The 13,447-nt window shown below is 31.2% G+C and overlaps 2 protein-coding genes across 5 annotated transcripts in view; both read left to right on the top strand.

The window, feature by feature from the left end:
- The first annotated feature begins 280 nt into the window (after positions 1–280).
- On the top strand, positions 281–6,714 carry LOC124423697. The gene is made up of 11 exons (XM_046961742.1): positions 281–464; positions 1,430–1,583; positions 1,923–1,981; positions 2,079–2,220; positions 2,313–2,480; positions 2,552–2,692; positions 3,082–3,258; positions 3,367–3,425; positions 4,029–4,170; positions 5,065–5,235; positions 5,354–6,714. The coding sequence occupies exons 2-11, from the start codon at positions 1,440–1,442 to the stop codon at positions 5,495–5,497; spliced, it is 1,347 nt and encodes a 448-aa protein (XP_046817698.1). The 5' UTR covers positions 281–464; positions 1,430–1,439; the 3' UTR covers positions 5,498–6,714.
- Positions 6,715–7,749: 1,035 nt separating this feature from the next.
- The window catches only part of LOC124423931, a 32,470-nt gene continuing 26,772 nt past the window's right edge, over positions 7,750–13,447 (top strand). For 2 of the 4 annotated variants that reach the window (XM_046962307.1, XM_046962305.1), the window contains exons 1-2: positions 8,407–9,240; positions 13,331–13,420. In XM_046962307.1, the coding sequence (XP_046818263.1) occupies positions 13,358–13,420 (63 nt within the window). In that variant the 5' untranslated portion in view covers positions 8,407–9,240; positions 13,331–13,357. Of the gene's footprint in view, positions 9,241–13,194; positions 13,421–13,447 lie in introns of those variants that run through there. The other 2 variants (XM_046962308.1, XM_046962306.1) reach the window with 2 other exon arrangements.

Raw genomic sequence — 13,447 nt, 5'->3', positions numbered from 1 at the left:
TTTTATAAATATACACACGTCGATGTATGATCAAGATATAAATGAAAAAGAATTTATATGGAACGAAATTTGTTACTCGTGTTTTGTTTATATTGGAATCGGAAAAAGAACTAATTATAAGTAAAAACGAGAGAGAGAGAGAGAGAGAGAGAGAGAGAGAGAGAGAGAGAGAGAGAGAGAAAATTTCGAGAACCGGCTAATTACGGCCCTGAATGATATGTCCTTCTCGATCAATTCCCATAGGCTGATAAAGTAGTGTCGGTGAATGTATGTAGGAAACAAGAAGTATAACCGGCTTTACTAACTATACTCCACGATAAAACTGTTCATACGGTTGGGTCAAGCTATCAGTAACAGACTGGCTGTCTTGTAGTTTCAGCAAAATATCTTCTTCTTCTTCTTCTTCTTCTTCTTCTTCTTAATCATCGTCATTCTTTTTTCATCTATTCGATTCATCGAATCGTGTGAGTAATATTAATGCTACCTCTTTTTACGAAATAACACGTATCTTTTTTTTTGTCGCATTTCTTTTTTTTTTTTTTTTATTTTACATTTTTTATTTGTACTCCTCGTATGTTACCACGACTTTTTATAATTTATAATTTAGTTGGTAAGGCCTTTCATTAGAAATACATATATCGACTTCACTATTCGGACATACGATCATACGTAAGGTCTAAAAAGAAAGTAAGCAAACATACGTGCTAAGGATTTATATTAGAATTCTATCCAAATGAATACTGGGAAATAGGTACGTTCTTGTACTATTCATAATGCAAATCTTCTTTCGTTAAATGTTAAAAAAAATCATACTTCAAAAACAATAGTGAAACACTTTTCATTAATTAAGAGAAGATATCTGTTCGTTTATATTTTTATAAACGAAAGGATAGAGGGAATTTTTTTAAATAATCTTGTAATAGAGAAAATTTTTAAATATTACAATATTATATGTATTTTGTTTTTCATAATAATAACGAAAACATTCATATGTAATCCAAGGCCAAATAATTCGTTTGATTCGAACGATATAAAATTATATTGCAATATAATCTACTTTAATATAATTTTCGTTATAATTATTTCTTTAATAATAATTGTTATTTTGAACGAATCACGAGATCATTGAGACATACGATATCTCTTAAAAACGTTTGAAATTTCAAAAAAGTTTTATGCTTTATCGAGTCGATATGATTACATTATCATTGATAACAGCGTACGTAACCAGTTTGCATTTACTTTTCATGTTTTTTTAAATCAACTTTCCTACTAATTCGATTCTTTTAACAGTATTTCATAAATTTATTAAATATTAATAAATAGTTATTTATTAAAATTTTTTACTGATAAGAAAAATGATATTTTATAAGAATTTATTTAAGTGTCTTATTTTATTATTTAAATGATATATTATATTTATTTATAGCACAAAAAATATGTCAAAGATCACTTTATACTCGCAACTAATTAGTCCACCTTGTCGTGCCGTACTTATGGTAGGAGAAGCCATTGGCATTGATTTTGACATCCACGAAATCAATTTATTCAATTATGATCAACAAAAAGAGGATTTTGTTAAAGTAAGCTTGTATTATAATAACATACAATTTGAATGTATATATATTGATTTATAGAAATATTTTATTTGCATTCGTGTAGATACACATTTTAATAAATCATTAATAAGAATGAATTTCAATTTTGAAAGGTTATCATTTTAATGGAAAAAAAAAGAATTTCTAAAAATTATCTTGAAATTAACAAATTTAATGTGCGATAAATAATAATCTGCTAGAAAAATTGTGTTATCGTTGAAAGGCATTTTAACTTTCTTTTTATTTCGTCATTTTGTAATTATCGCTTTTTAAAAGAGAATCAAGATTGATTTTTTGTTATTCTTATATAATTTTATCTTTTAGTTGAATCCTCAGCATACTATTCCAACTATTCAGGATAACGATTTTATATTGTGGGATAGGTGAGTGATTTTTATTATCAAAAAAGATATATGTATATATATATATATATACACACTCATACGCAGAAGATAAATAAGAAATATTTTAATTTTGTAGTCACGTTATCGCTGTTTACTTAATTGAGAAATATGCTGCTGATGATTCTCTTTATCCTAAAGACCTTCAGCTGAGAGCAACGTTATGGCAACGTCTTATCTTCGATGCCTCGGTCCTTTTCCATGTTCTTAAAAGAATTTTTGTAAGTGTATTTTTCGTCAGAAGAATGATTCGATTTTCCGTTATCGCAGAAAATCGAAATCTTAATCCGAGGATTATTTTTGATTATCGCAGAAATCCATAAAGTTGGGATCGGAGAAAACAATTTCAAAATTGCTAATGGACGAACTCGAAGAAGCCTTAGGATTTTTCGAAAAGCTTTTGGAAGGTAAACAATGGTTGGTCGGGGATTCTTACACGATTGCCGATATTTGCAACGTCAGCACGATCTCCTCATTGACCGTAAGTTTTTATTAGACCATTGGTGAATCCATTGAATCTTAATGATATAAATTTATCGAAAATTTTTGCAGGTTATCGTGCAATGGGACAAGTATCCAAATATTCAAGCTTGGCTGAAACGATGCGAGGAACAATTGCCGGGCTATGAAAAATATAATGTACCAGGAAGCAAACAAGTTAATGAAATATTCCAACAGAAACTCATGAACGCGTGATTCTTTGGAAACTTCTTTAATCGATTTATTCAATCGATTGAAAAATATTTTCTATTATTTTTAATCAGTTATTATTTGAATTGTATGTTAATTAAATTATATTTTTATATATTTTAAGTTTAACGAAAATAAGCTTTAAGCGACCACGTTCGTTAGATCTTTTTAACGAGTTTTTAAATTCTTTGTCGAAAGTAATCGATAATTGAATAAAAGTTGTCATGTTACTTTAAAGTTGGGAACTTTGTTTAGTGAGAATGGACAGTTTCATCGATCCATCGAATCTATACATATAGACTATATCGTCAGGTTAGATGATCGTTGAACAAGTTCAGACGAATCAATGTTATTCTAAGATGTATGTCAGATAAATTACGTTTTTAAACCTTCCTATTGCTATGAGTCTTAAAACGTTCGTTAACAAATCTGTTCCGACGCTGTACATGACCGAATTATCTCCACCTGTTAGATCGGTCTTAATGACGGCTTATATAATCGGTCTTCCCTTATATAAGAAAGAAGTAAATTTAATTTCAGGCGAGCAACGAACAGCGGCATATTTAAAGGCAAGTTTTAATGAGAATTTGAGGACTTTTCGAACGGTCTTGAGTATGGTCATCAATGATTATTAGATATCGTTAATAGCGTTAATAATTTGATGAACGATCTTTCAGATGAATCCACAAGGAACGGTACCATTATTGCAAGACAAGGATTACTATGTATGGGATAGGTAGGATAGAAAAAAAAAAACGATAAAATGATCGCCATCTTGGCATCATTAATCTCGTAATATATAACTTCGTACGACCGATAGAAGTACACTCGAAATCCTTTGAACATTATTTTTAAAAGAGCGATAAATAAGAATTTTTTAATTATATCATTGAAATTAAGTATCTAATATAATTTGATAGAGGATAAAAAATGAATTCATATCTTTAATATTTTTTTATCACCAATATATACGACGCACTTCTTTAGTTTATTTCTAACACCGACGAAGCAAAACTTTTTTAGTACATACTCGCGTATCGTAGTTATTCGAAATAACAATACGAGTATCGTGATCTCGTGAGTGGACATTACTGCTTCCCAATACAATTTGACAATGTATGTATATGACTTGACACCGCCTACCGGATATACTGCTTCCCGGAAGAGATAACTTGAACACTGATTAATTTCTCTTTCTTCCTTTCTCCTTTTTTCTTCTCTCATTCTCTTTATTGTTTATATATATACATATATATATATATATATATATATATATATATATATATATATATATATATGTATATACGTATATCCTATTTTTTCCGCATTTCTTTTGTAGTCACGCGATATCAGGATACTTGGTACATGAGTACGGAAAATCCGACTCGCTTTATCCGAAGGATTCGAGAAAACGTGCTATGGTCGATCAAAGATTGCATTTCGATACGGGAACCCTTTATCCAGAATTTAGAAATGTCGTGGTAAAGTATCAAAATTTTTATTGCGAACATTGTTCATCCATATATGTTGACCAATAAAGAGAGCCAATCGAGAGGTATATTATCTATGATAATCTTTTTAATAAATGTACATTTCATGGTACAATTACAGGAAAATATCCAGTTAGATCTTGAAGTTTTGTAATCCTCGTATGCATTATATGTTGTGAATAGGATTTCTAGGTTGGATTTTACCACTGTCAGTCTCGGAATAAAAGTTGGGACACGCAAAGAAGCGTCCAACGAGGAAGCTTCGTTTAATTATAGTGGAAGAAAATTCTACGTTTTGGTCTGTTAGTGTTTAACCATAATTGTGGTGGTATAACTTCCAAATCGTATTGAAAATTGCATTAAAGTACCTACGTAATCCTTGTGTAATCATCGACATTGAACCTGACTCTATTGGGAAAATAGATAAAGAGAGAGAGAGAGAGAGAGAGAGAGAGAGAATAGAAATACATCTCGATTTCTTCTTCGTTCATTTTTCTCTCTTTCTTTCTTCCTCCCTTTTTTTCCTTTTTCTCTCTCTCTCTCTCTCTCTCTCTCTCACTGTTTGTCTCTCCCTTCGTGATAACGATTTAGAAATCCGACGGTAATTTGCATAAATTAATGCCTTTTACTTTCAGTCAATTTTCCTCTTTAGCACTCGTTACTATGCTTTTCTCCGATCGAAAGGAGGCCTTTTTCTTTATGTGGAACAATAGTTCCGGAACGTCGAAAGAAAATAAGATCGTTGAAGAGCACAAAGTGATTTTCGAAGATCGATAGATTTTGATCATCTCAAAGATCGTTGGTTTTCCGAATGGATACCAATAAAATAGACGTTTCAATGATATATCTCACATCGTTCTTACACTTTTGATTCTTTTTTTCTAGTACCCGGTTATCGCTGGGGAGAAGATTATTACGAAAGAGAAAATAAATCGTGTGGAGAACATTTACAAGACATTCGATTCGATTTTGGCGAATGCCAAGACGAAGTGGCTCGCCGGAGACACGATTACTATAGCCGATCTTTGCAACGTTGCGACGCTCTCCACTTTGGAGGTAAATAAAAAAAAAAAGAATATTTCTTTCTTTCTTTCTTTCTTTCTTTCTTTCTTCATTTGTTCTTCATTTATTGTTTTTTTCCTAACATTCATCATATATTTGCGTCGTGTTCAAGCTGTTTGTGCCACCAACGGGAAAATATCACCATCTGGAAAATTGGTTTGGATCGTGCAAGAAGGAGATACCCGGTTACGAGGAAGTGAATCAGCAGGGTCTCGACAAGCTCGTAAACTACGTGAAGATTCTTTTAACAAAATAATAAGAACTGGTGGGCGTTTTCTGAATAAAACATACAATCAGTTTCCATTTTATCGACGATCGTGCAACGTATATACATACGTTACAATATAAACGATTCTCTTTTATGTGAAGGGCGTTCATCGTGGGAATTAGTCAATTATTGTTTGAAAGTCTTCTGAGAAGTCGGTTAACGCGTCGCGATTAATTGTTTAGCATTCTCATTCTCTCGTCACGATTCTTTACCGATATATCGAATCCATACAAATACTCTTGGAAAGACCTTTCAAATGCATTTTCAAATACGTAAACACGATTTAACGAAGCATCAAATTACTCGTTAACTTGTCCTTAATTGAGCCGAGTCGGATCAGGAATCAAATTAAATCTTGAGTTTTAAACATTTTACGCGGTTATTGCGTCGACATCTTGAAACCTAGCTCTTGTAATTTGAAGCGAATGTTGCGTTTTTCCTTTTTTAGAATTTTCTTAACGAGATAGAGACAAAGAGAGAGAGAGAGAGAGAGAGAGAGAGAGAGAGAGAGAGAGAGAGAGAGAGAGGGAGAGAGAGAGATAGCTGACCTGGATCTGTGGTTTCTCTCTTTCTCTCTTTTTGTCACTATATATCGTCGTTTCTTTTTTTCTAAATCGAAGTGGGTCATGGAAATTGAATTGGCTGTTTCCAAACTTCGTGGTGGTTACTTTCGTTCAAGTTATTCTTCAACGAACTGAATCAATATAATCTTAATTGTCGTTACAAGTAAGAAAATCATTTTTCATTGAAAAGATCACGCTGATATTTCACTCGAAGGATAACTGCGAATAAAAATTTGCCGTATAAACTGATATAAATTTTTTTATACGTAGACATCATTCTCATTTTACTACGTAGTTCGGCTGCAGGGCCTTGCCGAACAGGTCCTTTCGTTATTTTTTTTTTTTAATTCCTGTTTTAAATACCTCACGACTAAGTCGTATTTTTAGAGAGGACCGAGAAGAAGAAGATGAAAATAAGAAATGTAGAAAGATGATCTCTTTTTTCTCCCCTTACCTTCCTGTGGTTTTGCATACAAACATAACGATATTTTCTAATTGTTATAACGTAATATTTAACAAATTATAATACATTATTACGAATGATTTCGTATAATTATGACCTTAATAATTCATTAAATTAAGAATGGGAAAAGGGTAAAAGGTTGATATCGAATGGAATAAATATAATAAAACCGAATTTATTAATTTTTTATTTATTTATTTATAATATGATATTGAAATATACAAACTATATATAGACACAAACAGAAAACTATTACAAGAACGATCGTCGGGGTAATGGTTCACTTTACGTCACGTTAGTGAAATATTTCTGTGCGAATAAATAAAAAATTGTAGTAAAACAAAAAAGAAAAATCAAAAAGGCGCAAAAGAGAGAGAGAGAGAGAGAAAAAACGATTTTTTCTTCATTTATTTTCCTGTTCTTTTTTTTTTTTTCTTACTTTTTTATTTTAGTGTTGTATTTTTTTTTACGAAAACTTTTTGATAATTGTAACGATGCAGCATTGCTGTTAGTAAGCAGTATTCGCGATAACGAGCATCCCGCAAAGATAAAGCCATGAAATACGAGAATAGTGAAATAATTATTCTTGGGATCGCGATAAAACGAAGGCAAAAAGATTTGTGGTATGCCAACAGAAAGAAAAAGAAAGAGAGAGAGAGAGTGAGTAAGGGAGAGGGAAGAGTAGGGGAAGGGTCATGTTTACGAAAGGTAAAGGAATAAAAGTACGAGAACGGTGGTGATACAGTGTTGAAATAAAAAGCATCGAATTGAAAAATAGGACGGTGAGTTTTATAGATAATAGAATCCGGTTTATGGAAATCATCGTGACAATAAAAAAAAAGGGGCAAAGGGTGTAAGAAGAAAATGGAAAATGGATTACCCACGAATTGAAATTTCTTTGTTGCTCGTGCCACTATCTCATAGCAGATTCTTTGATTTTTTGTTCGTATATATGTCTGCATTCATTGATTTTTCCTATCCTATTTATAAATGAAAAGAAATACTTAATAGATAAATTATAAAATAATAAATACATATATATTATGTATTAAATAGCGTGCATATATAATTTGCATAAAATAGTGTGCATATATAATTTTTCTCGACAAAAACATTTCTAAAGAAATTAAAGAATAATCTAATAGGTCGTGATTAACATACTCGATAACAGTTTTTTTTTTTCATTCATAATTTCATATTTACCATATCGTTCACTCTCTCTATCTTTACCTATACTCTTTCTATTGTGTAATGAACTTTCTCTTGTGTTTAAATACGACAAAGGTAGGACGGATTTTGTGGCACGAATATAGTCGCGCATCGTTTGGAAACTTTGCGTGCGTCGAATGCTCTGGTTATTATGCATTTCACTTTGACTTGTATTGTTAGCCTTTGTCGATCGATGCTTTCGTAATTGTATATTGATGATCGTTCGAAAATATTTGAAGTACTTGATTGTTACGAGATTAACGATCTCCCCCCTCTCCTCCCTCCCTCTCTCTCTCTCTCTCATTCTCTTTCTGTCTCTCTCTCTCTCTCTCATTCTCTTTCTGTCTCTCTCTCTCTCTCTCTTTTGTCAATTCTAATACGATTGTTTTATTTTCATCAATCTTTGATATCTTGCTTCGATGAAAGGATATTTAAGGCAAGCTAGGTCAGTCGCTCGATCGACCTCAGACGATCGTCGAGGTCGTGATCAAGTTTATTTGGTAAACAGATTTACTCGTTATGTGACATTTACGCATACGCATATGAAATTACTAAGCAATGCGATTTATTGCAGTGATGTCATACTGAACATTGGACATAGAGCTAGAGCTAATATTATTATGTATACAGGAAAAGAAAAAAAAAAGAAAAAAAAAAAAATAAGAAAAAAAGAAAAAAGAAAGAAAGAAAGAAAGAAAGATACAACGGATGGGAAAAGAAAAAAATACGTGATAAGAAACATCCCAATTACATTTTATACAAAATAAAATATTTTGATATAAATCAAGAAGAGAAAGATAAAAGATCGATTAATTCTCGACTTCCTTCAACCGAACTAGTTATTATTACAGAGAAGCATTCTCGCACGTCTCTCTCGTCGATATTCTCTTTACGTCGCGTGAAGATGCGAATTAGTAATTCTCTGGATTCGCGTGAATTGTTAAATCTTTTAAAGATAAATCATTGTGTACCTTTTTCTCTTTTGTCCTTTTCCTTTCTCTCTTTTTCGATTCAAAGAGAAGGATTCTTCGTCGATTGAAAAAAGGATTATCAAGCGCACGAGCTCGTCTCTCGTGTCCTTGCTTGAATGCAAGTGTGTTGGAGCGAGCACGGCACGTAAATGAATATTTACGAAGGATTGTCGTGGTACCGAAGGTCCACGTGCTCGTGGATCACCGTAGCGGCAACAGTCGTATTCTGACCGTCGTCGTTCAAAGTGCGTGTAATCGTTCCCAGTAATTTCTTCATTATTAAGATATTTGCCTGTTTCTTTTATTCTTTTGAGTGTCATTATAGAGAAAGAAATAGATAGAGAGAGAGAGAGAGCGCAGGGAGAGAGAGTGAAAGAGAAAGAAAGAAGGTGTACGAGAAAAGAAAGCAAGAGAAGGTGGAGGAGGAAGAAGAAGAAGAAGAAGAAGAAGAAGAAGAACAGCAGTGGAAGAACGAGTTCACTTTCGTTCATCGAGTTCTCTCTCATGTCGTCGATCTTCTAAGAGGTAAGCCACCATTCTCCTTATCTCATCTTTTCACTTTTCTTTTTCAGCATGCAACTTTTAGTTTTCCCGTTTTATCCGTCATCTTTTCTTTCTCTTTCAAAGTTTTCCTCGATCCAAAAATTACACTTTTTGTTTTTGTATCTTAAACGTATTCTATCATCACAAACGTATTTATCATTGCCGAATCTTATCATTTGCTTATGTTGTTTATATCTTCTCTTGTGTAGGACATTTTTTTGTTCCAGCTAAATATTCATATTTACGAGGTTTTCCAAAGTCAATTAAAATTCAATTCCTAATGTATATACTTTGAAATATTAAGCGATCGATGTCAACTTTATAATTTTGATAATCGTTTATTAATCATATCTGATATGCTATTGTTAAAAAAAACAAAAAATACTATTTGAAATAAATATATTGAAATTTATGCACTGCGTAATGAAATTCTCTGATTGGTTTTGTGTAATTATAAATCTTGAAGTTAAATATTATTTAAGATTGGTCTCATTGAAAAGAATATATTTATGCCTATAAAAAGATATGAAAGAGGTAGAAAATCGATACGTTAATCCCTTTTTTTTTTTTTTTTTTTATTATAAGCACGTCACATATTTTGCTTACTTGCGTACATAAAGGGTTTTCCAATAAGAGAGAATTATCAAATATAAAATATTTAAATTAAAAAAATTTTTTTTAATCTTAACTGTATCTGTGATACATATTATAATCGATTATCAAATAGCAACCATAATTATTTTTGCAGAAAATCTCTTTTCTAGATTTTTGATTAACATTTTCACATAATTGTGATTTCGCAGATGTCCAGTCAAATTTCGTTTTGAAATCTCCTCAATGATTTACGGTTTGTTGTCGTAAATTTTATGTTTGACAAGTCAACAAAAAAATAAACAATCCAGAGGTGACAAATTGCACAATATCGGCAATAAGTTAACATCATTTTATTAAAAAAATTCTGTTTTAAAATTTTTATCGTATCATGCAAAAAAGATCTATGAATGTTAATCCCTAATTGATATTATATTTATATATAATTATATCATTCTAATAGATTGAATATTTATTGCCATAGAGATTTAAAGTAAGTTTTAAATATTTTATATATATATATAAAAAAAAAAAGAAAAAAAAAAAAAGGAAAGAAAAAAAAAAAGAAAAAAAAAGACATCAGTCAATTCTTATTGGACACTTCTTGGAAAAAAATTTGTATAAGTACATACAGAATGACGTAGACGGAAAATAACGCAGAAAAAACAATGGATTATCGAACGATAAAAAATGTTAGCGCATCAAATAATAATAGTAATAATATATCTTAGCAATGCTGTATATCTTTTTTATTTGTCGATCGTAATAATATTTTATTAGCATCGATTCAAGAGATTCTTTCCTGTTCCTTCTCGCACAATCTCCAAAGCATCGTCGAGTTATTGTTGGGAAACTTGTTCGACCAGCTCGCCAGGGAGCCTCGCGAACAGTTTAGATTTCTAAGAAAAACAAAGACGACCTTTCTACACTCTTTCGCGATCTTTCACGAGATTTGTCTTTTCTTAAATATTGTCCGTCGTAAAAAATTTATTCATTTATTCTCCCGTAATTTATACTAATTCATTATTTGTATTATTAATAAATCTTAATAATAATGACTTTAGAAAGAAATCATTGAAATTAATTAATTTATTATTATAAGATAGTCTTATGAGTTTCCAAGAGAAACTTGGAGTTTTTTTTTTTTTTTTATATGTATTTCATAAAAAATATGGTATATTATCATACATTATATTTTTTCTGATGCAAACTGACTTTTACTACTCTAAGCACTTTTTATAACTTGATGTTAAGAAAGAGATCCAATATCGTAGATTATTCAGAAGAAAAACGATCTTCTTAGGAGAATTACAACAACGTTGCGCAATAATATGCATATTAAAATATTTATCATTTGGATTGCATGTTTATTAGCGATAATTATAAAAAAAACTATTTAATAATTGTTCATATAGGCAAGTTGTTAATTACTTATAGCTGTTGCTGTAAAAAAAGAAAAAATGTGAAAATGTCTCGGTATTATAATTTACGTATACTTGATTTTTCATTCATATTATTATCATGATCCCGGAAGATAGAAGAGAAAAAGAAATGTTATGAAACATTTATCGTAGAGATATATATTGTAAAAATTGTTGTCATCTAAAAACATTTCTTATGCATTAATGAGGATTCTCATTATCAAATCGAGTCCACATAGGTACTTAAATATATTTACCTACACATCTACAATTAATTAATAACGAGAGCGAACAAAAATTTCACCGTTTTGCGAAACATGCGAACCAGCAATTCTTTTATTCATTTATCTTATTCTTTAACTTTCGGACAAATTTACGGAAGAATGGAATTGTTGTTTTTTTCCCTCGTTGATCTCATTTCTTTCTCGATCTCACGACTTTACGTACAAACAATAGGGACTTTCATTATGTCCGCGTTTTCCTTAATACGTACGACCACGAAAATATTGGAAAAAAAAAAGAGAAGAGAGAAAATAAAACGAAAAATTAAATAAATCCTAAGATCAAAATGTTTTTAATCCATTGCTCTTGAACTTCAGGCCCACTTTAGTTTTGATATAAACGACAGAAAGTACGAGAGGTATATAACTAATTACGTCAGTTGGAATCATTGTGCATTCTTACGAAATGTATACGTTCATGATTTACACTTGCCATAGCTCGCATAACTGCACAAACGTAGTGAAAGTTCAAACCACAAACGTCGCCTATTAAGCGAAGGAAACGTGTTCAATAGGTCGTTGCGTTTAAAATTACGTTTCTACTTCTTCTTCTTCTTTTTCTTCTTTTCTCTTTTTTTTTTGTTCTTTCTTTGCATTGCTCACTCGACTTGTCCTTCCTTTTTGTGGATCTTGACATTGAATTTTATTAATAAAAAAAATCTCGCGTCGATAATTTCAAGGTCATCCTTGCTATATACATACATTACGATAAAGTGAACGATGGATTAAGAAAAAAAAAAAAAGGCAATTTATTTTGCGCTCTGTGTACAAAATTGTAGGTTTAACGAATGAGGAAGAGATGCAATTCGCAGAAATTGATTGCAGTTGGCTAATTATCATGGAAAAAGTATAATTAGCCAACTGCTCTGACACTTTTGCTAGGCTGATGACCCTTCTGTCGAGTTTTTTAACTATCACATAAATGAAGTTTTATCTTAAAAGTAAACGTTATTAGTTCCTAGCGAACGACTGCATCAAGGAAGAAGCTGCTATTACTTTAATGATAAGGCCATGATAGTATTTCCAAATCAATAATTACTTTGAATCTGTGTTACGTCAGATGAACATAATAACCGTTAGCAATGTGATATTTATCTGTCTATCTATTTATCTATGCATTTATTTACGTCCAAATATTACGAGAAAAGTAAGAGAAACGTGAATGTGTGTACGTATTCGTGATTTGGAGGTCAACCGGTTGAAGCGATAAAAGAACTTCTTTATTTGACTTGATGCTTCTTGTGGACTTTTATTCGTAGAAAAATCTGCAGATTACTATTTATGGATCTACAAGAACAAGTAAGGATATGAAAACTTAAAAGCAAATTTTTTTTTCTTTCTCAATAATCAATTTATGTTTTTTCTTTTTTTCTTTTTTTATTCCATCTTCCTTCGAAAGGAAGAATACTACGCGTCATATTCTTCAAACATTTATTCCATGCTTTTTGTCGTACTTGTTTGATGTATGCTTGATCCATAACTATAATAATTAAAGATAGTATAAAGAAAGGGGCGTTAATATATGATAGTATGAGAAGCTTCTTCCGCTTTTGATATGACGTCAGTTTAATTACTTTTTTTTTTTTGTGTATGTATTCTTATCGAGCCAAGTTCAATCGTGCTTCACAAAGCACAGTGAAAGGATCACACATTGAGTTGATTGTTTCGATCTTTCGTCTGTTCGTCCATTTGTTAATTTATCGAAATGTGAAATTTTATTTTATATCGTGTTTAACGTGGCCATTTGATAATCCATAAATTTAAATGATTTATTAACAGGGACGAATCATTCTTGACCTTCGCAAAATGGGCTGCGATCAGCTCGCACTTCTTCTTTGGAAAAATTATATTATTCGCAAGCGACAACCAGTGAGTATTTTGATTGTCTTCATTTCA

The sequence above is a fragment of the Vespa crabro genome, chromosome 4 (assembly GCF_910589235.1).
Source record: "Vespa crabro chromosome 4, iyVesCrab1.2, whole genome shotgun sequence".
Taxonomy (NCBI): domain Eukaryota; kingdom Metazoa; phylum Arthropoda; class Insecta; order Hymenoptera; family Vespidae; genus Vespa; species Vespa crabro.
The sequence above is the reverse complement of the archived record's forward strand: the minus strand, read 5'-3'. Positions and strand labels throughout refer to the sequence as shown.

Bases quoted from the DNA above. Each gene is read 5' to 3' on its own strand.
- LOC124423697 (XM_046961742.1), top strand. From the start codon at position 1,440: ATGTCAAAGATCACTTTATACTCGCAACTAATTAGTCCACCTTGTCGT. The intron at 2,481-2,551 runs GTAAGTTTTTAT...AAATTTTTGCAG, and splicing joins GCACGATCTCCTCATTGACC to GTTATCGTGCAATGGGACAA. The intron at 3,426-4,028 runs GTAGGATAGAAA...TTTCTTTTGTAG, and splicing joins GATTACTATGTATGGGATAG to TCACGCGATATCAGGATACT.